General features: G+C 38.9%; 1 protein-coding gene across 2 annotated transcripts in view; it reads left to right on the forward strand.

Moving 5' to 3' along the window:
• The window catches only part of EXT2 (exostosin glycosyltransferase 2), a 71,201-nt gene that overhangs the window by 1,072 nt on the left and 44,444 nt on the right, over positions 1 to 25,685 (forward strand). For both annotated transcript variants that reach the window (XM_063158833.1, XM_063158832.1), the window contains 6 exons: positions 699 to 1,258; positions 1,430 to 1,519; positions 6,266 to 6,382; positions 9,777 to 9,972; positions 13,287 to 13,426; positions 14,316 to 14,409. In XM_063158833.1, the coding sequence (XP_063014903.1) occupies positions 723 to 1,258; positions 1,430 to 1,519; positions 6,266 to 6,382; positions 9,777 to 9,972; positions 13,287 to 13,426; positions 14,316 to 14,409 (1,173 nt within the window). In that variant the 5' untranslated portion in view covers positions 699 to 722. The remainder of the gene's footprint in view (positions 1 to 698; positions 1,259 to 1,429; positions 1,520 to 6,265; positions 6,383 to 9,776; positions 9,973 to 13,286; positions 13,427 to 14,315; positions 14,410 to 25,685) is intronic.

Consider the following 25,685-nt stretch of genomic DNA (forward strand, 5'->3'; position numbering starts at 1 on the left):
CTAAACAAGTTGTTGCTTGCTGATTTTTCAGTCTGTAGTAAATGTAAATTGTCTTTTGCAGGAAATACAATTCTTTGTGTAGGAGCTTGTAAGAAATATCAGAGATGACAGTAGTTTGTGATACTTTATATTACATCATGTTTTTCATTTCAGCTGTAGTTCAGGCTGTAGTGAACTGATTAAATGCTTTTCTCAGTGTGGCTGCAGTGGCAGCTCATAGAACACTTTTGTGCCCCACAAGGCACATTTACAAAGATGACATTATAAGCCCTTTGTAGGTATCCAGGTTGTTTCTCCTGTAGATAAGCATTTTGGTTTTTTATTAGCATTGCCTCTGACTATGCTTTGTTGTAGGCGTAGTGGGACTTACGAGGCCTCACCACTTCTGCAGTGTCTGAGATTTCCTCTCCCTCTCTCTGCCCAAGCTGTGCCTTTTTCTGGCCAGCGGTTGTTGATTGGCCCACATCATTTCATTCCAGCCAGGCCCAGCAGATCAGCCTCAGCTGGTGCCTGCCAAGTGGCAGGCCTGCTTGGCATCCTGTGTCCCAGTGGGACTCATGAGCATCTGAAGAAAGGCTACTTCAATCTGCTGAGGCAAAGACCCTTTCCTGAAAGGAGTAACTGCATCTTTCTCTGCATTGTGGTAACTGTGTCTCTATTGTAGAGTTCCTCCTAAAACCTCTCTCTCTGTTTTATAGTGACAAGAGATAATTGGTGCCATTATGTGTGCCTCTGCCAAATACAACACCCGGGGTCCAGCCCTCATCCCAAGGATGAAAACCAAGCACCGCATCTATTACATCACTCTCTTTTCCATAGTTCTGCTTGGCCTCATTGCCACAGGAATGTTCCAGTTCTGGCCTCACTCCATTGAATCATCCAGTGACTGGACCGTTGAAAAGCGCAGTGTCCATGATGTGCCTGTGGTCAAGCTTCCTGCCGATAGCCCCATTCCTGAGCGGGGAGACCTCAGCTGCAGGATGCACACCTGCTTCGATGTCTACAGGTGTGGCTTCAATCCCAAGAACAAAATCAAAGTGTACATCTATTCACTGAAAAAGTATGTGGATGAGTATGGGACGTTGGTGAGCAACACCATTTCCAGGGAGTACAATGAGCTGCTGACGGCCATCTCTGACAGCGAATTCTACACGGACGATGTCAACCGGGCCTGCCTTTTTGTGCCATCCATAGATGTCCTCAATCAGAACGCCCTCCGGATCAAAGAGACAGCTCAGGCTTTGGCACAGCTATCCAGGTATGTGCTGAAACTTCAGTGTGTGAATGTGAAGAACACAAAGTGAAAAAAGTGAGTCTAATGCAGGAGGGGAGAACGCAGTGAGTTAATGCCAGCAGTAGGCTTTGACAGAACTTGTCTCTATGTAGAGAACACCTTTCTAACTGCAGTTTATTTCTTCTTTTGCTGTAGGTGGGATCGAGGAACAAATCATTTGCTCTTCAATATGCTGCCTGGAGGGCCACCGGATTATAACACTGCCCTAGATGTTCCTAGAGATAGGTATGTGTTGTGCTGTGTGATGGACAGATCTGGGTTTAAGTGCCACTGAAGAAGCAACAAGCTCAGAAGGGCAATTGGTAGCAAAGGATGTGCTCCTTAAACTTTGCAAAGATAGACTATGACTTGCTTGCTTCTCAAAAAAGGAAAGTAAAGCCTTGTATAGAAGAGGTATTTACTTTTTGGAATTTGATAGTTTAGCCCCATCCTTAAATTTATAAGGGATGTGGCTGATAGTTTGCTTTTAACTCTTGGACTTGCTATAAAGTTGGAGAACCATGATCTGGTGTGTAACTGATTATGAATGCTTTACAGAATGTTCCATTTGATGCAAATTAGAAATTCAAAGATGACTGTAGCAGCAGCTTTCTAATAGAAGTCAGGTTCTTCAGGGATATTTTAAAGCAGCTGCTCTGCTTGACAAAACTATGCTGAATTTCAATAGTTTTTGTTGTCTTAATAATTAGACTATATTAGTAATTGGACAAGTGCTCTTAGTTATTCTCTGGCAAGTGTGCTTTAAAAATATTTACCAGGAACTTAAAAGGCATATATTCTGAGCTCAATTTTCACTTGCAGGGTAGTTTAGTTTTGGAAGAGGAAAGGAGGTTGCAAGGTAAAGAAAATTGGAATTAGAGCAAGGCGATACTGTTGCTGAATGTTTCTAATATGTCAGCCTGTGTGTGCTTAGTTCTGCTGAGTTAGGTCCGTTGTAACCAGGGCTTTTCCTGAAGGTCAAACTTAACTTTCTTCTGCCAAATGTTAATAAAATCTTTCCTGAGATATGGGATCTTTGCTAAGATGGTGGTCTGTGAAGTGTATCTTGTTTTCTTTTCAGCAAAGACAATTTAAAACATCCTCCAGTACCAGAACAGATTTTTTTCCTGCACATGTTTAAACAGTAAATTTCCTCATTGTAATTACATCACTGTGAAATATGTGTAAGTTTTTTCCTCCTCTGTATGAAACATGTTGTATGTATGGATTAACCTGGAGAGGGCAGTCGAGCATCAGTCTCCTGCAGACAATCTGTTAATCTGTTAGTAAATACTTGAATTTGTTACCTTAGATTTATACTTAAGGAGAATTTTCATTTGACAATGGCATGGAATGCATGCTTATGGATACATGTGTCTATCAAAGAATTGAATATATTAACTGAAAGTAGTAGATATGCTGCAGAACTTTTTATTTTTACTTTTTGATCTCAAATCTCTGTTTACATTTGGCCTTGCATGCCTTGGCTTAGCAGGCAGGAAGCCTATTATTTTGGTAGGTGTTTCTCCTAAGTATTTATCATGCTAACATGGAAAACTGAGTAATTTAAGTAAAAAACTGAAGTCTTTTTTGGCATTCAGCTGATGTAGTTTGCCAATCTGACTCAGTCCACAGCTGTATGACCATGAGCTGTAATACATTAGAGAGGCAATAACAGTGCTTGGGATGGAAGAAAAAAAGGATATTCCTCTTTGTAGGCAGTCAGCAGTTGGGCTGTTTGATGTACAGAACCTATTCTACAGGTCACAGGTATGAAGACAAGGGGCCTGTGAAAGAAGTTGGGAGTGTGGACCTAGTCCTGGGGAGGCCTGAGGGTGCAGTGTGAACTTTCAGTATGATTTTAGAGACCTTTGGAGTTCTTAGTTCATGTCTAACAGAACAAGCAACGTGGGTGTGTTTCCTTAATTTGAGAATATTTAAAGGTGTTAGGAATGGGTACACCTATGAAAGACAATTGTTTGTAGCATCACAGGGTGAGAAGCTGCTGGCCAAAATAAAGGCATGCTGGCACGGTTCAGTTGGTTTTGAATGACTTCTCTGAACTCTACCATGACAACTCTAGAAAGACTGCATTTGTGGGAGTTTGTGGATCACTTGTGAAATCCACAGGTAATATTTGTGTAGTTTGCACAGGAGGGTGGCCTGCCTTCTAATCAACATGTCTGAGACATCATACACAGTTGAACTGTAGCGGATCATGAAGTTTAACAGACTTGTGTTCCAATCACTTGCTGCAGAATGTTGATCCAGATAAAGTAAGACCTTATACACAGGGGGGCAGTTCGGTTATATAATAATTTTACATCTGGAAAAGTTCTTGGCTAAGATACTTCACTAAGGGGTTGTTTGTTTATTAAATCTTTAAATCCAATTTCCAAAGGCAGTGTAAAAGTGCTTTATTTCATAATTTCAAAGGTGAAAGTTTGCCTTGTGGGCATGGAGTTTATGTTGCTAGTATTAGCTGCCGTAACATTTGTAATCTCCTGCCATAAAACCTAAAAGATAAGCTCTATATTGTCTGTTAATTAGTGCTGTTGGATTCAGTACAGTGATGAGGTTGAAAGGATTTCTTTTGCAGAGAAATTCTGGTGGTGTAGAATTGAATTTATGAACTAAGATACTTTTTATTTATTTCTGTTTCAGTCCGTGAATTGGGTTCAGTGCCTTGTGAAGTTTGGCAGAAAGCTACTGCAGATGGCATTGGACAGAAACATTTAGAGTACAGGCCAGCTGGAGCACTTCATGGAGAGAAAGAAGGTTCAATATTTGAAAAGTGGTGAAAAGTTGCTCAGGGACAGTCATTCCTTGCTGATCAGTGCAATTTAAAGATTATTTGTCTTGAGTACATTAGGAGTTAATATCCCTACTCTCTTAATGCACTGTACAATGAAAATCCAAGTGGAGTTACTTAACTGGTGTTGGTTCCCTGTGGATTTATTTAGGTAAAAGTCTGCATGACACACACCTGCTTTCTCAAGGCTGATGAGGTGCTGTCGTGTTTTCACTGGATCCTATTAAGACAATCTGGTTCTGGTTTCCCAGTTTGGGGGGAGGGGGTGTAAAAAAGAGAAGGGAGATATAAACTGCAAGAACAGTAACACTCAAGCTAATTTTTTTTTCTCTCTTCGTGTAACTGAATTAATATGGATAAGATATAGAACATGCAGCTTCCAGTGTGAGACCTAGTCATAGCAGTGTTGTACATGTCACCAAAAGCAGGGGGATGGGGGACATTGGAAAGGAATTAGAAATTATTTGGAACCTAAACTCAGCATGCACTTAATTTATCAGCTGGTTCTCAAGTTGATTTTTGTTCCTATCATAGTTTGTGTTCCGAATGAAGAGTCTCATTTATGGCAAAGTGTGATCATGGTGTTTGAGCACTGAACAATTGTGCTGCAGGTCAGGGCAGGAAGTGAAGTATCCGTGGGCCATCTGATGGGGATTAGAACAGGCACAACATACTGGTGTTCATCCTGAGTGTCTTGTTCTGATGGGAAAAATCTTGGGTGATAATTCGGTATAATGGTAATCTCTTGTCTAACATTTGTGGAAAACTGCTTTTCCAAACACCTTACCAAGGATTTCATTCAGTGATATCGGAAAACAAGAATAGTAGCTAATGGATTGTGGTGCCTCTTCCAGTCTCATGTTGACATTTTGTTCCTGTGTGTGTCCTGATTACTGAGACCTGTGCCTGCTCTGACCTGAGCTGTGACAGTAAGGCTTCTCAGTGTAATCATAGCTGCAACAACGGGTACAGCTCCTCGAGATCATTTCTTTAGTGCCTTGTCTAGTAATGTATTTGTGTCCTGCTCCTTTCCACAGAGAAGGAGACAAACTGGAATTGAGAAATATGGTACCTCAAGCAGAACCAGTATCCCAGAAGCAGCTAAAAGTATAGCACACCCTCCTGTTGAGTGGCAAAGGACTGAAAGTTTGATCAGCTCTTTGAGAAGTCTCACGAAAGAAGCTGAATCTGGGCTTCTTTTGGAACTAGGATGATGTGTTCCTGATGCCACCTGGTCACTGGACATGAAATGACAATGGAAAAACTGTTGTCCTGTACTAGCATATTTCAAAGAGGCTTGGTTTGTGATAGGAGATAGTAGCAAACTTTTTTTTTCTGGAATTCTGCATGATATATTGCTTTCTTCTATACATATTGTTCTCTTCTGTTTCTTAAAGCACTTCTGTGTGGCAAAAGGTTGTCCCATCTAGGAAAAGGCGCTATGCAGGTCATCCTTTTGGAAGGTTGAATTGCATTTTAATTTATCAGTCCTTGATTTTTGCCTTGCTCTCTAGAATATAGTGTCACAAGCAACCTCTCCTGTTGGAACTTAGTGTCATAACATACAGATTTCTTGTTTTCATGTTTTCTGTTTATAGAATTTTTGTGTAACATAAAAATGAAATAAATTTCAGTAGTATGATAACTTTGAAAATACAGTTGCAAATAATTTCCATCCTGAGACATCCAAAGTCACTATAAGATGCTAAAATACTCTACTATAATTTGTATCTGAAATACAGCTTGTCTCAAACAATTTGAAAGTTGTGCTATACCAAATTTTAGGACAGGCATCAAGGAATATCTTAACTAGTATAAATTCAGAATGTGTTTCTTCAGATTAAAATTGTCTTAGGATATGTAAACTTGGAAATTGCAACAATAACAGCAATATATTCATTTCCCTATATTAATGCAAAAATGGTCCATTCCTCAGTGATCCTACACAATTGTAAGCACTCTGTTAGAATGCTTACAATTACATGATCCAGTTTAGCAGTAAACCAAGATGACAAAAACTAAAGTCAGCCTAAAACCAACGTGAAAACATGCCACTGACAAATGCTGGGGGAAAAGCTTATCTCGGAGCACGTGCCTTCTTGTTCTGGCAATGACAAGCAGTGAATCACTGGAGTTTGAATGTTATACCTTGTCAGTTTAAACTGTCTTGTATTTTCCAGAGCTCTGTTGGCTGGTGGAGGCTTCTCCACTTGGACTTACCGGCAAGGCTACGATGTCAGCATTCCTGTTTACAGCCCATTGTCAGCAGAAGTGGATCTGCCAGAAAGAGGACCAGGGTAAAATAATTCCCATGAATTGTGCAAAGTATATTCAATATTATAGTCAATTCAATATCATATTTCATATTGGTGATTGTGAAATATAAATATAGCTAATAACTTTATGGTGAGCTTGGGCAATTTTGTGTTGTTTCTAACAGCTCTTGCTATTAAAATAGATGATGCTTTCAATGCTGATGGTTCCAGTGGTGATGGTTCAATTGGCAACTGCTCCCTCTAATAGCTTTATACTTTTCTTATATTGTGGTGCCCAAAACTGTGCAGAGGACTCAGAGTGGAGCAGTCCCCTCCTTTGACCAGCTGCCTGATGCACCCCAGGACATGGCTGGCCACCCTGGCTGCCAGGGCACTGCTGACTCATATTCAGCTTGCCATTGACCAGGACCCCCAGGTCTCTTTCCACAGGGCTGCTCTCCAGCCTCTCATTTCCCAGTCTGTCCATACATCCAGGTTTGCCCTGTCCCAGGTACAGCCTGGCATTTGTCTTTGTTAAACTTCATACTGTTGGTGATTGCCCAGCCCTTTGATTTGTTACAATCTCTCTGCAGGGCTTCTCTGCCTTCAAGAGAGCCAAGAGCTCCTCCCAGTTTTTTGTTGTTGACAAACTTACTTAGTATCCCTTCCAGTCCCGTGTCCAAGTTGTTTATGAAGATGTGGAGGAGCTCAGGCCCTAGGCTGGAGCCCTGAGGAGCCCCACTGTGACTGGTTGGCTGCCTGATGTAACACCCACCATTTGCACCTGACCTGTCATTGAGCACATAAAAAAGAAGGATGAAAACTTGTATGTGTGATTATGGGAATACATACATCTGGAGCTTAGAATACTGATTTGATTTGTTTCTTTTTTTAAAGTAATGGAGTAAGAGATAAACACAAACAACACAACCCTCCCCTACCTGAACCTTGTAGTTGGAAATAAAGCAAGACAGTTGGGAAATAAAGCACTGATTTTCTAAGAACATGTAATTAGCCATTGAAATTAACTATCCTGGCAATGGTGGCTTCTCTAATCTGTTCATGTCTTCAGAATAAGAGGAGGTAGAGGTTTGGAAGACATGCTTTAACTGGTTTTGGAAGATTCTTTTTATATTTCATGAATCTTCTAATTACACAGCTGGAAAAGTTCCACTGTAACAAGGTCTTACGCTATTATGGTTTAAAAGATGAGCAGACAGAGGCAGTGGGGATCAGTGATCTGTCTGCTCATTGTCAACATCAAGTTTACAAATGTAGAAGCTTTAGTTCCTTTTCTTCTTACAGTGTTCTGAAGAGAATATGAATTTTCAAAATGGAAAACTGATTGAAATGGTGCACCCTGTGTTGGACACAAAAGTTATCAGTCTTTGGGTTCAGTTGTCTTTGCTGCTAAGGGCAGTGCTCCTGCTGTTGCTCTTGGCTGCTTCAAGTACAGTAATGCAGTCAGTTAGGACAAACTTGTGCAGCAGTGGTTTACTTTGCTCACACCCTTTGTGTCCCTGCTTTGTGATGCCTTGGACCAGGCCAGCGAGTGGCATCTGGTTGCATCCCAGCTGATTGTTCGTAGGTCTCAGGTGTTACAACATTGTGACACAGAGTGAAAGCAAGCTTTGTGTTTCTGTCTGGGGAGCACAAATGTGATGATAGGCTCCAGCATGTACAGAGCCAGTTGTAAAGAGAGAAGCAGTCATATTGTTCATGTCCATGTAGTCAGATAAACTCTGTGTCTCGTTTTGGGTCGAATAAGAGAAGTAGGTCCTGTGTTCAGTAAAGGTTTTGGAGATTCCGTTTCTCAAAACTGTTTTTTTTTTTAAATAGTGTTGGGCAGCCTGGTGTCCGGAGTGCCATCCAGTGGCCACTCAGCGTTACTAGTGAGACGGGTTCCCAGCCTCGCCTGCTTTTTGCAGGAGGGATGGGATGGGGACACACCGCCCAGAATCCAGGCTTGCTTGGGATAAACCTTTTCATCACACTGTATTAGTGTGTTGTTTCTTGGGAGATGGCCTGTTCTTTCCTTTGTAGCAATGTTTGATAAGCTAGATTTTGAGTGTCATAGAGTGATGACAGTTTCAAGGCAAAATTTGCTTTTAAACGTATACACAAACAGACCTTTTTTTTTTAGCTGATTATATGCATTTATTATCACTCATCTGTATCATTATTTCCTTTTTTAAGGCCTCTTACAGAGCTGAACTGAGGGGGTTTGATTTACTTGCCTTTTTAATTGGATTGCTTAAAATCCACTTCTGCTGGTAGCAAGTTGGTAGCAGCTGGAGACTTGTGAGATAGAATGTTTAAAAAAAATACTATGCATCTGTTAATTGGAGCAACTAAAGTGACCAGCATGAAAATGAGTAGAAGAGGTGAGAAGAGCAGCAGGAGAGGTCTGACTTTATAAAGTGTGTTTGTGTGTTTTCAGAGCTGTAAATTAAAGATAGCATCACATGGAGTAAAACTGGAACCCTAAGTACAGGCCTCGTGCTTCCTGTGTTCTTTTGGCAGCATGAGGGCACTCACTCACTATGTGTGTTCTTTTCACTGGGGAGTGGTTGGAGCAGTCTGACTTCAGCTGACCTGTTTTAAAAGAAAACCCAAGTAGATGAGTATAACAATTATGTTACATGCTATTTTCCAGTATTAGTATAACTTTTTTAAGCAGCAAGCACCTAATTTTAGTTGTATTCCTGTATGGTTTACCTCCAGTGTTTTTAAACATGTCAGTATTTAAAATGTTCAGCACATTTTAAATATTCATGGTTTTAGAGCATGGTATGAGTTGAGAGTGTATGAGATAACATACACCATATGGACCTTCAACTTTTCATTGGAAATGTTGCCTTTATATTGCCCCAAGGGATAGAACTGAATCACAGTTAAAAAGATGAGCTTGTGCTATTGCTGCTGTCACCATATCAAGACTAAATAAGCTAAATACTAAATACTGAGTTGTTAGTTCAGCATCTTTTCTCAAGTAAAATTCATGAGAACATATATGGGAGGAGAAACTAGAAGCACTCAGCACTCAGTGTCCTATCTACTTTGTTTTAGTACACAAACACCAAACAAAAGTACAAACAATCCTGGCATCAGTAGCAGGCTGATTTAAAATGCAGCTAAATAATGTTTCTCTAAGTTTGTGTAGAAGTTATAATGCAGGTGCCTATTCTAATGCAATAAGCACTCTTACCAAGTACAAATAAATTCAGAATTATAAATGATGTTTAGCCACTTGCTATCCCAGACTTAATTATATTTCATCATTACCCTTTCCAGTGTTGTCTGAAAATCTGGTCTTGGCAGCATATCCACATTTAGTAAATCTTGTTCTGCTTCTCCAGAATGGAGGGAAACGTGTTCTTGAGATCTTGGAAGCAAACTTGCAGTGCAGTCAGGTGACCTGGCTGTGTGTTTTCAGCCCTCGCAGGTATTTCATTCTCTCATCTCAGATGGCTCTGCACCCAGAGTACCGCCTGGAGCTGGAGGCTCTTCAGGCTGAGAATGGGGAGTCAGTGCTGGTCCTGGACAAATGCTCAAACCTGTCAGATGGGGTCCCTGCCGTTCGCAAGCGCTGCTACAAGAATCAAGTCTTTGATTATCCTCAGGTGCTTCAGGTAAGGCTGTCTGTCCTGCAGACTCCCCTTCCCAGCAGTGTCTGTTTTAGCTGTGATTCTGTTCCTCTTTAGCAGTGGTAGGGTACTTCCTTGTATTTAACTGGTATGCTGGATATCTTTTAAAACTGCATAATTTGTTATGTTAGCTTGAGTATTATATCCTAACTTCATCCTTATTTTTAAGAGGGCCAAAAGCGATGTGCTCAAACTTATATGTAGACTATGATTATATGAGACTGGTCATGGTGGTTTAGTAAGACAAGACAGTGTTATGTAAACTTAAAAAAATTACACAGAGGATGCTGTCAAATCCAACAGCAATGGGATGCTAAAATGGAAGAAGGGAAGGAAAAACTTTTAGAGGCAGATAAACTTGCTCACTTCAAAACTGGAGGGGAACATTGGAATCTACATCTTCCAAAACAGCTGACAAAAGGGCTTTCAGCAGGCATGAAGTTGTAATTAATTTCTCAGCTATGACAATCCAGGCCTTGCTAGATGAAGCTTGGAGCTGATGATGGCTTTGTCAATTGGATAGAAGGTTAAAATGAACTCTACTTACATCTAACACTCTTGCTGTTTAGAGTTAGTCAGATTACATTTTTTGTATGCAGCTTAGTAGTTAAATTGTACAAAACTGTCTGTGTAGATATGACAGACTGAGCTAGAAGGCTTGTCAGCATGCAGCTATGAAAACATCTAGGTGAAATGTGTTTCATGGCCTTGGCCCAACTTCCAGAGGCCTTTTGATGTGTCAGTGAAGATAAAACTAGATAGTGTTCTCAGACCCCTGTGTCTCTTGGCAGTTCACTAGCAGAGGTGCTTTGGCATGCAGTGTGGTGAAGTGAGTTATGCCATAGGCCACTGTGCTCTGTCTGTGGCCACCAGCATATAATCTGTCTTTGAACTTCAGCAAATGATGGTAAAATAACAAACAAGCTGAGGAAAGCCAAAGTTTCCACCCCTCCTGTTATGTTTTGTAGGAAATATGTTTAAAATTCCATGTGGAGGAGGAGGAGAGGGAGGAAAGGGTCACTGTGAGTCCTAAACTTTTGAGTAAAAAAAAAAACTTGTTTGCTTTATTTCTTTAAATACAGACTGAATTGCTAAAGGATGGCAAGTCAGGGAATCTCTATCTTGCTATATATGATTTTATAACTCAGAAGAGAGCTGGCACATGCCGAGATTGTTAAAATACTTTCCCCTGCATTTCCCTTTGGAATGTCTGGCTGATAACAGTGGTGATGTGAGGAGATGTATTTATAGTAACCTTTGTCTAGACAGGAAAAATGGTTATCTGGGCAGATGAGCATGTGTGTCCACATCTGGGCTTTTTTTTTTCCTTTTTTGTCTCTCCCAGACCTTACTAGTATCTTCCACCTGCTGCTGTGTGATCTAGTGAGTCAATGGTTAAAATGTGTGTTCATTTTCTCTGCTCCTTCCCCACACCCTTCTTTTCCTTCTCTTCCTGTCCAAGAGTGGGGGAAGGGGGACTTGGATCACAGTTCATCCTTTCCAGCACTGCCTTTACAGATGTCTTACTAGACAGACTCTTGGACTTCTGGGTTGTTAATGCTTCCTGTTTGCAGTCTTCTCTTGGATGAGATTTTCAAGGCTCTTAGTGCTCTATGGGTATGAACACAGGTCTTATGATTGCATCAGGAGACAAGTGAAGAGCCAGCAAAGCCCCTTGTATTTCCTAGTTCCATCTTGATGTTTTGCTGCCCTGCTGAGCATTCTGGCTCCTTTTCTTCAGGCCATGGAACACAAGCTGGAAAGATGTTTTCTTATCTGTGGGAATCTCTGTATCAACTTTATAATTTTTCTTTCTTAAACTTAGGGATAATACTGACTTGGGATTTTCCCTGTTGTGTAGCTGAACTCTACTAGCATTTGTTTTGAGACCTTGAATCTGTAGCAAGATTCCTCAGTGGCAGTGAGAACCAAAGTCCCTAAATACAGGGTGAGGGCAACATAGTCAAGAAGTCTTCTCTGCTGGAGGTTAAACTCAGTGCATTTTGTCTTGTGTGTTGTGGACATGAGTAAATGTCCACATTATACTCTTCTCTGTGACAACTTTTTTATCTTTGAAGCTCCCTTCCTTCTGCCCTCATTCCTTCAGAATAAGTAGCATTGATAGAGTCAATCTTTCCTTGTAGATTTCCTTTCAAGGTAAGTAATCACCCTTAATTTACCACTGGAAGTGCGCTGCCCAAGACTGAACCCTGCTCTGAGTTTTGTTACTGTGAAGAGTAAGTGAATCCTTCAGATTTCTTCAATTGTACATCTTTTTGGACTGTAATATTACCTGTGAATGGAGTGGTTTGTTTTTTCAACAGTACCACATTTCTATCCCATGAATACCTTTTATTTTCCTGTTCTTTTGTAGGAAATGTCCTCTTCTGCAAAGTGCAAATCTTAGCCAGTTACTTCATGTTTTGTATTTGTGCAGTTTGCTATTTTTCTCTAGGTGTTGAATTCTTTATGTATCAGTATTTCTTAGTTGATTTATGCATATGATGTCAAAGTCTAATCCTGGTATCCATTATACCTGCTAATCCCACAAAATCATAGGTAATGTGAGCTTTAATAAGTATGGCCTTAATTCTGCTACTCAGTTAACTGAGGGACACATTGGATGCTGTTGTACTTAAAAAAGATTACTTGGTCCATCACTGTTTTATTTGTGAGCCACTGCTACCTACTTTATACTTGGAGTTCTGTAACTGGAGTTTTTGTAACTGTGGAGCCTGTAAGGGCTTTATCTAGCCCTGATTTCTTAATTTGCATGTGAAAATGCTGCCAAAAATGTCAAGTGAGTTGAGATATGAAATCTGATACTTCCTCACTATCCATAGAGCTGCACTGCCTTATAACAAAAGAAAATTAAGCTGGCTCCATACTGTTTATACTCAAATAAGTTTATCTTAATTGTTGTTCATCTTGTTGTGCCAGACCTTTGAAATGTTTGAAACTTATTTTTCTCCTTGAGTTTTCTCAACTGCATTTTAAAGTTTGGCCATTAAAATAAAGCACAGAATTGTCCTACCAGTCCATTTCTCATTCCTCCACTTGTGGTATTTTTCCTAGGCTCTGGAAGATAAAATTGTAAAATTATTTTGAATTAGGTAGTAATTCAGAATATATTGATTGCACAGAGCAACTTGGTTTTCCTTTTGACTTGTTTTTTTTTTTTTTTTTTTTTTTTTTAATGAAAGGAAGGGCAGGAAAACATAATGCATATATACATACACACACATAATGCAAATATAACATTTCCTTTTTTCCCTCATCTGTGTGTCATTTGTTGACAGGAGTCTACGTTCTGTGTTGTTCTACGTGGAGCCCGCCTGGGACAGGCAGTGCTGAGTGATGTTCTTCAAGCTGGCTGTGTCCCAGTCATCATTGCTGACTCCTACATTTTACCTTTCTCTGAGGTTCTGGACTGGAAGAGGTCTGTGCCCTCACTGTTGTACATTGAACCACTGCCTGGGATACTTCACTGCCTCGGTGATTTGAATCAAATCTGTGTGATAATCAAGTGTACTGTGGGTTACAGGAAATGAAATACAGAGGAAGATGCACACTGTCTTTGCTCTTGATCTATTATGTATCAAAAATAGGAGAGGAAAATAAATGAGGCTGATATGACAGAGCATTTGAATAGCTTGTAGCCCGTCATTTTTTCTTCTAAAACAGATTTGCTGTATAATCTTGTGCTTGAATTCAATGAGGACTGGTTTCCATTCAGGCTCTTTTAAGGAAAATATATACTAAATATTGCATCACAGAAATGCAAATTCTCTGTATTGCACTATGATTCCTAAGTTTATATGAGATGGAAAGATATCATTACTTTGTTACTGAGTACACTGCTAGGAGTTTAGATTGTTTTTCTATGCACTGTGCCCAGTTACATGGTCTTGGGATAGGGAAAATATGTACAAAAATTATTTGGTTTATTTTTAACACTGTATATGCTGTTACTGTTTGATTATTGTCGGCAAGTCAGTGGCAATCCAGAGATGAGAATTCAGGATTTCTGAATCTCTGTCCCTTCCATAGTTATTTGATTGTCTGGACAGATCAGTCTACAGACTTTGGTGGCATTATCTATGGGCAGACTGGCTGGTATTGGGAAGGAACTGCTGTGGAGTATTTTGTTACACTGAAAGAAAACTGCTTCTTTTTGCTTGTGTTTTTTGAATATGTCTTGTTAAAATAGGACAAGATTCTGGGTTGGAAAAGCAGTCTTTTAATGAAAATTTCTTCTGGAAAACTTCTTTCAGTGTAGAATTTCTTTCTTCTCACCTTGCCATATGTTTTCTTTCCTTTGCTTGTAGGGCCTCTGTTGTCATCCCTGAAGAGAAGATGCCTGAAATGTACAGTATTCTGCAAAGCATCCCTCAGCGACAGATTGAAGAGATGCAAAGACAGGTAAAGCAATGTACCATGGTCAAATTATTGTCCTTGCTTTACTCTTGGGGTGTAGGTTCATACACCTGCCATGCTCTGAAAGCTTTGGAATGCAGAAATATCCACTGTACTCTCATGATAATATTTTTATTATTTGACCCTGTTCTTTCTTTGTGCTAAACATCTGCATTTGCCATCACTTTTCAGTGGGATGGAAGCTCTCCCTGAGTGTACTGCCTACTGATCTCTATTAACATATTTCTGATGAAATCATGCTGTATATTTGTTTTTCTACATGGTATTTAAATGGTAGTAAAGAAGTTTAAGAGTCTGTGTTTATTTCAAAGGAACCTTTGGCTTGTATAAAAATTTTAGTCACTTAAAATGTGAGGGGAGCATTAAGTCCAAAATATTTTAAATATTTTATCTACATTGACAGTTTCTCTGAGAGAGAGAGATTTTTCTTATTTGATGACTGCAAGAGCTGAGACCCTGAATTGTCAGGCCAGCAAAGAAGATATTAACATGTAATGTGCACTTGTATCTAGGATATTTCATCCTTGACATCTTATTGTACTTGAGCATATATTGTCACCAGGCGAGATAGTACTCTTATCATTGCCTCAGTTCCTCATCAGGAAAATCATAGAGGAAGTAAGAGCTAGGTATTTAAGGAAAAAGTAAACCATCTGATTTCAAGTGACTTTTCAAGATGCATGGAATTTCTGTAGTCAAATTTCTGCAAGAACTGTGAAGTCATGTGTCTGAAATTCCCTTACACAACCTTAGTGACAAAGTGGTCCTTTGCATGGTCCTTGTAAAAAGTGGCCCAAGACATTTTTTCAGAATGTAGCCTACAACAGTCTAGTTATTTCTACTTAGGCAGTGCTGAGAACTGCACAGTGTATATTAATAATAATACATGGGGAGAAAATAGATTCTCAAATTTAGATGCAGATATCTTTCATACCTGAATTTTGTTGCCAGCTTCACTTCATTCTGTTCTGAGTCTGCAAATACCACAGCAGCCATCAGGGGTCTCCTTTCTCTTTAGTGCCTTCACACAAATGAGCCATTTTGATAGGGCCTGCTGGCAGCTCCAATGTGCCACCAAAACCAGGAGGTGAGAAAGTAACCTTGGTGTTACAACTCCTAGAGATGTGATTTTTGGTTTAGAGATGTCAGCGCTAGGGAGTTTTGCCTAATAAACCTTTAAAAATCATATTAATAGTCTGTCAAAGTGTGCAATAATTTTCTTGTTGACTATTTCACTGATAATGCAAAATAATAATTTCAGGATAGTGTTCTCCAGCTATGGACAATGCACATGACATTATTGACACCTTAAACACTAAAGTATGAAATCAGGCAACTCATTTGTAAAAAAAAAAAAGCCAACAAAATAAAGACAAAGGAGCAAACCCCCTAAACCTTCACAACAAAACAAACCAACAATAACCCCCTTAATTTGGGTTATATATACATTATCTATATTACCTGTAACTCTATAAAATTAACCTAAAATAGATGATATTTTAGTGCTCACAGTACAGATATAATCTCTGTTCAGAGGGAATTTTTGTTGGACTATGCATGGTTTGCAATAGTCATTGTCACTGGGTTAAAACATCACTGAACATCATTGGAAAGTGTGATTCTATTGACTGAAGGTGTGATGTGTTTTTCTAAAGCTTCTTCTCACATCTTGTTGCTTTTATTGTGTGTTTTGATAGTGAAAGTAACAGGATGAAATCACAAGGAATTAATCTTTCTAATTTTATCTCTGTGTACTGAGGATACTTAAACATGTTATCCATACATTTCATGTCCTGTCAGCTTTATTTACAAGGCAAAATCCCTGTGTGTCTCTGAAATTCCCTTGCTGAAAGGTGTTCTGTGTTCTAGCCACCTAGAATGGTGAAAAGTACTAAATGACTGAAACTGTGTGAACTACCAGTAACCTGACATGTATGGTTGAGATAATTTTTTCTAGGCAAATAGAACAAATCCTTGCTCTGAGTTTCTCCTTGCTGAAACATGCATTTATTGTGTCAGACTTTTTGGGTCTGATGACCTTTGTGGGATTGGAGCCTTGCTGTCCAACTGCATTGGTTTCAGTTGTTATCTTAAGATATAATTCTTATCCTTATTTGGAAAACATCAAAATTAAAACAAATATTACTGTAAATGTTAGCTTGCCAGTTTTCTTTGTTGATTACTTTGTACTTTTTCCAGTGTTTTATCACAGGAGATTTGCTGGAGATCATATATCAAGCTTAAAATGTAGACATAAACATATAAGCACACCTGTATATAATTTTTTCAAGTTGAATATATACCTGTATATAATTTTTTCTAGGTGTGTGCTTGTAAACATATAAGCATGTGCTTACATATACCTGTATATAATTTTTTTCAGCTTGTCTGCTTTTAATGAGTAAAATTTTCTCAATGCATATTTATTTCTTTGTTTCTGGAGGTGCTTCTAGCTATACATCAGCTGGGTATAGAAGGGAAGTTTTGTAGAGAGAAGTCATTACATTTAAGTTATATAAGAATTCATATTTGAAAGTGTGTTCTTCCAGTTTGCACACTTGTCATGGACATCACATAATACTGTCATGAAGAGGATAAAATACAGGAGTTTCAATTTTGGAGACATCTGCTAGGATCAGGGGCTGGTATGACCTCAGCTGTGATTTCCTACAACACAATTCTGTTTTGCTCAACTTTTTATGAGACAGTACATGGTATAAACTGGGAAAGAGATTAATTGGTTTGAGCAGAGCTTGAGTGTGGGAAATCAAAATTAATTCTACTGTCCTACATCATCCCTGATTGCACTGAGATCTCTGGAGATCAACTATATTAACTTATGCTTTTATTGTTCAAACTTGCAGAACAGCTTGCACTCGACAATTACCAGTCCAGTTTCCTGTCTGTCCTCACAAAAGGGAATAGTTTCTGTGCTTGTAGCCTGATCTGCACAGTTGTAAAAAATTGATACATATTTTCAATACTGCAGGTACAGCCTCTGTCCCTGAAAACCAAATTCTCACATATAATAATATATAATAAATATAATAATAATAGTTCTTTTTATTATTTTGACCATCAAAACCAGCCTCTGCTGACTGAGCTGCTAAAATTAATAGCAGGCTGGATAAAACTTATGTATCTCTGGGATTGCTGTCTTATCTGTTTTCTACAGTAACATTGTCATTCTCATTTTCTTTGAAGCTTCCTTGATCCACCCCCCTCTCACAAATAGTTCCATATGGAGTCTGAAACACTGGCAGAAGTGCCCAGGGGAAAGTTGATAAGCAGCTTAGCTGCACAGGCTTGATGCTGCATCCTATGCTTTCACTTTATCTGCACCTCTAACCAGCATCCAGGTAATAGCAAAGTTCTAGAAGTGGAGGGGAAGAAGTAGATATAATGGGCCTGTATGATAGAGAGTAAAATTTGAATTTTTCTCTTGCCCCTGCCGAGTGAAATAGATAAAAGAAAAAAAGCTAAACAAAACTTTGCTGGTATTACCTTGTCTCACACCTTGTACTGTTTCCCTTGCAACAGGTTTTGGTTTTTTTGTTGTTTGTTTTTTTTTTTTTTTTTAAGGTTTTGCTCTGGAAACCTTTTAGTCTCTGGAAACATGTTTCAGCACTGTAGTTGATGCATAAATGTCTTTAGTAGTGTGAAAGTTTTCCTCAGCTTATATCTCAGCCACTGTGCTTTTTTCACCCTCTTTTTGTGAGGTGAATCTGTCTATACAAATAAACAGGCATTTGTAAGTACTTATCTTCACTTAATACCAACATACTTAGAACTCTTTTAGCATGGATAGACTCACTAAGGCACAGAATCAGAAGTACTATGTAGTGGGAATAGAAGACTCATTCTTCTGTTTATTTAGGTATTCTTACTCTCTGCAGAGATTTTAGGTAAGGAGTTTGTTTTCAAAAGGTGGCTTTGTGTGCCTGTTCCTTTTTGACGTTGTAACACTCTCCATCTCCCAGAAATAAAACTTCTGGATTCAAATCTGTTCTGGAAGATTGGATGACTGTGTGTGCTCTGATGGCACAAGGATGATGAGCTGGTGTTCTCAAGTGTGGGAATTCTTTTCATCCTGGTTTTCTAGGGAAATGTGCATGATCACATACAATGTGCATGCTGATTTCTCTAATGATTTCTGTTAGTGCCCAATTTCAACTAAAGTTACAGAGAAGTGGAGAGGTTGGAGATAAGAAATTCCCTGAATTTCTTATCTGGGCACCTCTGTAGGAGTTAAGTACCCCAGAATAGCATGGCCTTTTAAGAGAAACTTTGCGGCTTGAGCTAACAGTTATAGAAAACCATTTGCATTTATCCATTATGAGTTGTCTGCTTTGGGAAAGGTTTTATTTGGAACTGGCACACCTTAGGCCACAGAAATTCAGGTACAAAATGGCCAAATGATAGAGTGATAAATTAAATTCAGTATACAAAGGGGTATATGCAATTTAAAACAGGCTTCTCATAGGCAGTTTTGGCCTCTTAACTAGCTGCAATCACTTGGAAAAGAGTTCTTAAGAGCTGTAATAAATAGTTATGTGAAAGTATAAATTCCATAGTCAGTTATGTTAAAAAAATACAAAGAATTTTTAGCAAAGAGAGAACAAGATGGAAAATACTTTGCCACCATGTAAATCTGTTGTATGTCTTCACCATGAATACAGTCTGTAGTTATGGTACTCCCATCTTGAAAGTTATATAATAGAACAAATGTGATCAAAAGTTTCAAGAGGAGACTGATGAAATAGTGTAACACTCTTCATCTTTAAAATAAATGATTGGTGATGATGAAGCAGGAATATAATACAGAACTAAAAAATAAGAAGGCAATGAAAAAGTGACTGGATGTGACTGTACATTGTTGGATACAATTTCATTTGATGTCTCACAGTACTTTTATTATTTGGAATCTCGTCTAAAAAAAAGGAGATGATCTCACAGAACTAAAAAGTAGTCTATGAGAATCACTGCTTCATAATTTTGTGTGAGTGAAGGGGTTTTATTGACATATAAGGCAGAATGAAGAAATCCAGAGAAGGAAAATCTGTCAGAGATGAATGCAAAGATATACCCTCTGGCTTAAAAGTTCCTGCACTGCAGACTTCTGGAAGCTGGAGAGCACTTTGAGGAAGTGGTGGCTTATGCCTGCTGTGTCTGTGGGAGGGGGATTCCTGAGGTACCTGCTGTGGAGCTTGGTATGGGAACACAAGGCCATTTGGTAAGACCTGGCAGCTTCAGGACTCATGTTTACAAAAGACTTGAGTATTATATTGCCTTGTGTAATAACACTATCAGATAATCAGTGGGTTTTAAAATGCATCTTCACCAGCTGCCAAACACTTCAGTGGGACACTAATGAAAGTGATGTATAGTTTCCTTATTTGGTGAATGTGTAATTTACTTTCCTGAAGCCTCACAAGGTACCCTCTCAAATAGTTGGCCACATACCATTCTTGCTTTTCACTAATTAAAGTTTCAGATAATCACAGCCTCTTGTGTTTTTTAGCCTGAGTGGACAATTGAAGGCTAAAACAGGATGTTAATTCAGGGTAAAATTTGTGGATAGAAAACATAGTTTGCAGTGTTTGTTCCCACAGTTAGAATACCTGGACAAGCTGTTGTAGTTTTTCTTGGGCAGATCCCATGTGCCTCGGCCCTGAACTGAGGAGAAGTTCAGAGTCCAGGTCAAACAGAGCTGAAGACACAAGCATAAATCAATGACTTGTTTTAGTGCCACGTTAAAACAACATGAGTGGCTGGCTTTTCTGACCCTCCTCCCTTTCATTTAATGTGCTTCTTTGGCTCTTCTTTAAAGAGGGCTCTGTAGAGTAATTTCAACTCTTATCAGCTTGCTGACAGCTATATGAGTCTTTCTGCTGGCTCCAGGCAATCACTGCCAGCGTGTGAAACATCCCATTCTTGCAGTGAAATGGTCTTGGATAGAGTTAAAGCAAATGGGTGGTGGAGTTTTCCTGTGGGTGGTGCAGCTTACATGAAAGAGATGGGATTTAGTTCTTGTTAACCAATTAAACAGAAATTCATTTCAATATCTGGACACTAGATGCTCTTTGAACATGCTTAGGCTTTTACAAGTCCTTTTAATGAGAATATTAAATGTACAGCTGCAGTTCTTTCCCTGACAGGGGACAGCTTCTGTCTCTGGGTTCTGTAGAATCATCATTATCAAATTTAAGAAAACTTTCATCTGTCTGCCATTTGTAGCATTTTAAGGAGTGCGACTGCAGAGCCTAACCCTGCTTTAATCCTCCCTGAGTGCTTCAGTGAAGCTCTGGGTCCCCCATAAATGTCAGGCCTGGACAATTTGCCATCTTATCAGATGCAGTGAAGTTAGTTCCAGCCCTCTCACCCCTCCCCCAGAGGAAAGATTTGTTGCTGCAAACAGCAAAGGAAAGAAAAAAACTTTTTCCTGGCTTACTGCTAGGATCACCATGGGAGTTGTAGAATCCTTGGCATTTATATATGAGACCTTCATTGCTCCCCTCTCCCTTCAGTTGTTGCAGAGAGTATCCTTATCCTAGATTTTTTTTTCCTTGTCTGTCCTGCCTTGTTGTTTTTCAGAATGAAGAAAACTGCCTTCGTGGCATCTCTGAGAAAGAGCTCTGAAATTTGAGACCAATCAGCACCTCTATGTACCATTTTTAAAGGATACATTTGGGTTGCTTTTGTATCTACATTGGCAACTTCTAAACAGTAAAAGGTTAAACTTTACTGTAAGAGGAAAATTATGCTATTCTGAGACAATTTTATTTTTGTTTTCAGATTAGATTTTGAGAATTTGTGCTTTAAGAGTCTGTATCACGTTGCATAGTGGATTTTTGGATACCCTTTGCAGATTGCTACACACAACTTGAATAGACTACAGATAAACCAGATGATTCAGAAATTGGAAAGGCATGTACTTTTAGAAAGAATATTTGAAATTATTCTGTCATGCACATGAAGCAGTTAGCTGCAGACAAATGGATGATTAAGCATGATCTCCTGGTGTTGGACTCTTTCTTTGTTACTGTATGCTTTCCCTCTGTATAGTCCATACCACATCACATTCCTTATCAAAGCTGCTTGCTTTGTTTGCCCCCTTTAATTGTTGAAAGTATTACAAATTTAGCATATATCTATATAGCATAAATACACTTCATGGCTGTAGTAGTTTGCATGTGAGTATATTAAATAGAATAGTAAATACACCTTGGTCTTGTATCCATTTTACGGAATGTAAATAACTTATACAAGGTCAAATCATAATATTAATAATGGAATTTAGAAATCTAGATCCTCTTTTAATGACTGTATCAAATGTATGCTAGAGTACAGTAGGAGCATCTGGCTTTTAAACTAGAAAGGTCTTACATTTTCTATAGAAACAATTTGCTGACAGATAATCTTCAGCCAGCTTTTCCTTTAATCTTTGTCTGTAAATTATGCAGATATATTGAATAGTTTCTTAGATGCCTGGGGGTAGGAAAATTATGCGTCTTTTTTCTTTTTTGCAAACTGAATAGTGGGCTGTGTTAGGAATATACTGTAGTGTCCCTTGGCTTTCAAATGCTGTAATTTGTATCTGGGGTTTGGCTTCTTCATTTCCCTTTTTTTTTTTTTTTTTTTCATTGGGAACAATTTTGAATGCTCTTTAGAAATTAAAGTGGCAGCTGGCATTAGTTGTCATTGAATTCTGGTGACTTAGCTCTGTAGAGATGCTATGAGCAGAAGGATTGTAGAGGGTGTGCATATTCCAGGATGCTAATGTTGGTAGGGAATCATGGATAGAAATTTGGTTTCATACAGTAGAGAATAGAATGCTATTCCAGATGTTTACCAAGAAGAAACAAGAATAAATAAATAACTCTTTTTGATGTCTTTCAATGATTTTTTCATATTAATTTATTTTCAATTCTGTTTCATTGTGGTGTGACTACCACATACTATTATCACAACCTGCAGTTAATATTCACCTTTCCCATTTCATCAGATAGCCATACAGCCATGTGCACTTTGAGCCATGAAGGATGAGGTGTTTTTATATAGCTCAAGCTAAGACCAGTTATTTTTAAGATGTGGAGGAAGAAAGCAGTGCCATGTCCTAAATGGAATTTTTCCAGTAGATATGGAAAAACCTGCATGACTGCCAGTCCTTCAGATTTATCCTCTGAGAAGTCAGTAAGATGTATTTGTATTCAAGCAACGCTGGCAGTAATGTCTGTGGTTAAAGTTGTCCAGTGTTGGGAACTGTGTGTATGGGGGTATGTGTGTTGTGTTTGTGCTTATATAAAACAGAGCTGTATAGCTTACAGGAAACTGAGCAAAACATACCTTCATCAAAAGGGCGAGTTCTTCCTGGTATGGAGCTTAAGCTCTGAAATTGAGGTATGTGCTGATTTTTGACAGCTATAATATAGTGGTAACCTTACCTAGATTTTTTTTTTCATCCTTCAAAAAGCTATCCTTTCATGTGTGTGATTGGCACTGGGCTTGCTTTGTGTTTAGCTTCTCTAATCAAGGGAATTTAAGCTTCTATTCTCCCAGCATTAGTACAGCAGTCATGGGAAATCTCAAACAAGCCAGATCTTATTGCAGCAGTTGACACAAATAAAAGCAGTTGTGCTTTTATTTATTTATTTTTGATGCTGGATGCTGATTAAAAGTTTCCAAGCATCCTTTAGCTATGCTATAAAGCCAACCAGCAGAGAGCAGGGCAGCTGCCGAGGAAGGGAGATGCTGGTGGACACAGGACAAGATCACAGTGGGAAGCATCAGTGTGTGTAACTCAGAAAGCTGGGAAAGGTGTAAACAGATCCCCAATTTATCTATAGGGTGGGCTCTCCAAACACTGTTTTATTGGCCAGTGGCTCCTGCTTTACTAACCTCTAACCTCAGCAGTACTCAGAGGTGCTGCCCACCAGCCAGCCTTGTCTTTGAACCTCCCTTGGCTCCTGCCACCTCAAAGACTTGCAGTCAGATTCCTGTGTTTTGCTTGGGACCTCACCTCTCAGCAGGATGCCTGCAGCAGGGAAAACTGATCTACCCTGAGAACATAGACATATTTGAAGGCAATACCCCTAGGACTAGAAACCTATTGCTTTCAGTTTCAGGAGCTGTCTGTCACTTGTCAAGAAATGTGGATAAAACATCTTCCCACCCCCCAACTTCTGGGCATGCAGTATTTGAATGTTCCCTGCAATTACATACATATATATTTGTTTTCTGTTGTTTTCCTGTTGAGTCAGTGATAGCACAATTCTAGCTCGCTGTAGGTCTGGTTTTATGTTGAGTGTGTTGGGAACAAACATCTTAATAAGGATGATACAGGTTCAAGTATTTTTGACTACTCCCCATGTTAGGTGTGCCTGCCACTTCCTTTATAGTAATGGCCTGGTGAAATTGGAGTAATTACAGAGCCATGCAAACTCCTGGAAACTGGAGGGATGAGAGTGGGCTATTTTTTGTGTTTTTACATCATTATTGATGACTATGTATATATAATGGCTTATCTGGAAGCTAGAGTAGTATCTTTCTCTTTTTCAGCTGTGTTATTTCTATGGTGTCAATACATGCCATGTGCTTGTAAATAGCAAGACAAACTGAAAGCCCTTTGGGATCAAAGGGAATTCAGAAAATGGTAGTAATATTTTAATATCACATTTTAAAAGCTGTAAATGCTGCATAAAATTTTGGGATTTTGTTTGGTTGCGGGGTTTTTTTGAGTTTTGTTGTTTTTTCCTCTCATCCTGCTTTCTTTGCTGGCTCTGTTTCCACTTTTTGTAACAGTATTCCCAGCCACAGCTGAGAATGGGGTGGGTTCCTTGCTGCTCATAGTGCTGGTAGCTGTTTGTTGGCTCCATAACTGAAAAGTATTTTGATCATGGATTTTTAGGGTGCCAGGACAGTAAGTCAGGTTTCCTGGCTGGTACAATGTTGCCTTCTGCACAAGAGTTGCTAAGTTGACATACTCATTAATCAAAGAAGCAGATTGAGGTGCAGAAATATATGGAGGGAGGAGAGAGCACCAGTGCCAGGTGATATTTTTATCTATTCAAGTCTTGTGTTCTCGCTGTTTTTAGAATTAAGTTGCTATTACTAGGACAAGGAATAGCGGAAATCTGTATTTTAAGGGTAAAGATAATGCAGGATTTCAAAACTATATAAAAGTTGCCATTTAGTGAGAGAGAATGAGAGCTCTTATTGAAAGTACCTTCTTTTGTGTCATGTATTTAAGCAGAAGAAGGCTCTTCATGAGAAGATTAAAACCTTAGAAAAACCAAAGCAAGAAAGCTTCCAAAACCCACCACCCCTAAAACAATTCAAAAAACTCCTCAAACTCCCAAAGTTATGTAAAAGTGTGAAAGAAAGAGTGAAAATGTTAACTTTAACAGATAAGCTACTAAGAACTGTTCTTGTATATGCATGGTATGTGTTGTATGTATGAATTACTACAATTGATGTGATTCTTTTCAAAGCACCAAAGAGGAGAATCTGAGGAAGGCTGCGGTGCAAGAAGCCTAGTTTTAATATCTGAGCTTGCACTCAGATTTTCTTTTAACTTTTTCTTTTAACTCTTCTAAGAGTCAGCAAGTAGTCTCCAGCAATAAAACTGAGAGTGAGTAGAAGTGAGTTATTCCCAAGTGGCTGCTATCTGAAGGGTAAGATTAGCATTTCGAACTCTGACCTCTGTCCCCTTATGAATTGGCAGCTTCAAAAAGAAAAAGAAAAAAAAGAAATTTGGATAATGGAAATATTCAGTTTTCACTCTGTTGTATCTGAAGGAGGCAAATGTACTTGTTTCATAGCTGAAATTACTGCAGCAGAGAATATTGAGCCAAAGAATTAAATCAACTTACTGCTTCACTTTTGAAGACACTGTTTTTGAAGCTGAATTACAATAAAAAACAGCACCATGAAAAGTCTGTCTAGAATCTCTTTCTTAAAATATTTAACTGTAATGATACAAATTATTGATTTGTTTGTTCATACTGCTGAAGTGTCTTGTAATTAAGGAATATTCCTCTATAGGCTACTCATATAATTTGTATAAGTTAAATAGAAGAATTGAGTGCTCTCAGGGCTTTACTTGAGAATTGTGCGTAAGTCAGTAACGTGGAATGAAAGTTCAGAAATAATATTGAAATAATGATGTCAGATTACATTAGGAGCAAACCTTAGTTAACTCGAAATAAGTGTGTGCCCTGCATTGTTCTACTGTTCATTCCTTTTTTCCCTTGCAGAGGAGC

This window comes from Melospiza melodia, chromosome 6 (genome assembly GCF_035770615.1).
Source record: "Melospiza melodia melodia isolate bMelMel2 chromosome 6, bMelMel2.pri, whole genome shotgun sequence".
NCBI classification, from domain to species: domain Eukaryota; kingdom Metazoa; phylum Chordata; class Aves; order Passeriformes; family Passerellidae; genus Melospiza; species Melospiza melodia.